Raw genomic sequence first — 1606 nt, forward strand, 5'->3', positions numbered from 1 at the left:
TGTTCGTCCAAGTGCCGACTTAGGCCGATTTTTGGACGTTTTTCTCTTTCAATTATGAGCCCCATAGGATTTAACATTATGCTATTTTATATCCTAACATTTGTTAGTGCATGGTAAACCTTATTACAGTGTCTCTCAAATTTGTTTTTAACTCCAGCACACTAAATATAGCAAATGTTTTTTGCGATACATTCTAATTGAAACTATAAAATTGCCTTTTCTTTGCGGCCATTTTCTCCCGCATAGGGAATTAAGCCACCATGGCCCCCAGTCGAAATGGAATGATCTTGAAACCCCACTTCCATAAAGACTGGCAGAGACGAGTCGCTACCTGGTTCAACCAGCCTGCCCGAAAGATCCGCAGGCGGAAGGCATGGCACGTAAAGGCTCATCTGATTGCACCTCGACCGGTGTCGGGGCCCATCCGCCCAATAGTGAGGTGTCCCACTTTCAGATATCACACCAAAGTTCGTGGTGGCCGAGGATTTAGCTTGGAAGAATTGAAGATAGCTGGTATCCATAAGAGGACTGCACGGACAATTGGTATCGCAGTGGACCCCCGCCGGCGTAACAAGTCAACAGAATCTCTGCAGGCTAATGTACAGAGACAGACTTATCCTCTTCCCAAGGAAGGCCTCTGCTCCCAAGAAAGGCGACAGCTCTGCAGAAGAGTTGAAGCTGGCAACGCAGTTGGTGGGCCCCGTTATGCCCATCAGGAATGTCTACAAGAAGGAGAAAGCCCGCATAATCACAGAGGAAGAGAAGAACTTCAAGGCTTTTGCCAGCCTACGCATGGCTCGTGCAAATGCTCGTCTCTTTGGAATTAGGGCCAAGAGAGCCAAAGAGGCAGCTGAACAGGATGTGGAAAAAAAGAAGTAAAAATGTTTTCTGGAACTTTCAATAAAAAGCGAGAATATAAAAGACAAAAAAAAAAAAAAGAACTATAAAATTGCAAAACCAACAAAAAGTTACATTTGAGTTAAGTTGTTTAAACTATGGGCTCCTTTTACTAAGGTGCGCTAGCGTTTTTAGTGCACGCACGAAATTACCATGCGCTAAACCACACGGTACACTTCTAGAATATCTCCAGCTCAATGCTGGCATTAAGGTCTAATGCGCGTGGAAATTTAGCGCGGGTTATTCCGCGCATTAAGGCCCTAATGCACCTAGGTAAAAGGAACCCTATGTGTGGGTAATTGTAACAATGATGAAACTAAAGTAGATACATGTAGAATAGAATTGCTAATCAATGCAATGGATGAGCTTGTTTTTGAGTGGAAATTAACTCAAACACAGCTTGATAGTCAACAAGCAAACACACATTTCATCCACCATCTGCCGTTCTTTTTTTTTTTTTTAATGTGTCAGAGCTGAAAATCCAAGTTTGTAAAGATAGGAAGATCCAAATAGTAACAAAGTCTTGATTGAATTGTTGCTCATTAGGATAATTAGTGCATAAAAAATAAAACTAAAATTACTTAAAATTAGTTTTCAAGGACCAATCCCATCAAAGAATGATGCTTGTCTGGGCAGTTGTATCCTTGTGCAAAAGACGCTCATAACATTGACAGACTCTTACGTACACAATGTACATGTCATCTATTCC

At 41.8% G+C, this 1606-nt stretch overlaps 1 protein-coding gene across 1 annotated transcript; it reads left to right on the forward strand.

Moving 5' to 3' along the window:
• The first annotated feature begins 220 nt into the window (after positions 1 to 220).
• On the forward strand, positions 221 to 914 carry LOC117355529 (60S ribosomal protein L13-like). The gene is given in 2 exon segments (XM_033934231.1): positions 221 to 607; positions 609 to 914. Coding segments are annotated over 2 exon segments (618 nt in total). The 5' UTR covers positions 221 to 260; the 3' UTR covers positions 880 to 914.
• The last annotated feature ends 692 nt before the right edge of the window (positions 915 to 1606 follow it).

This window comes from Geotrypetes seraphini, chromosome 2 (genome assembly GCF_902459505.1).
Source record: "Geotrypetes seraphini chromosome 2, aGeoSer1.1, whole genome shotgun sequence".
Classification (NCBI taxonomy): Eukaryota; Metazoa; Chordata; class Amphibia; order Gymnophiona; family Dermophiidae; genus Geotrypetes; species Geotrypetes seraphini.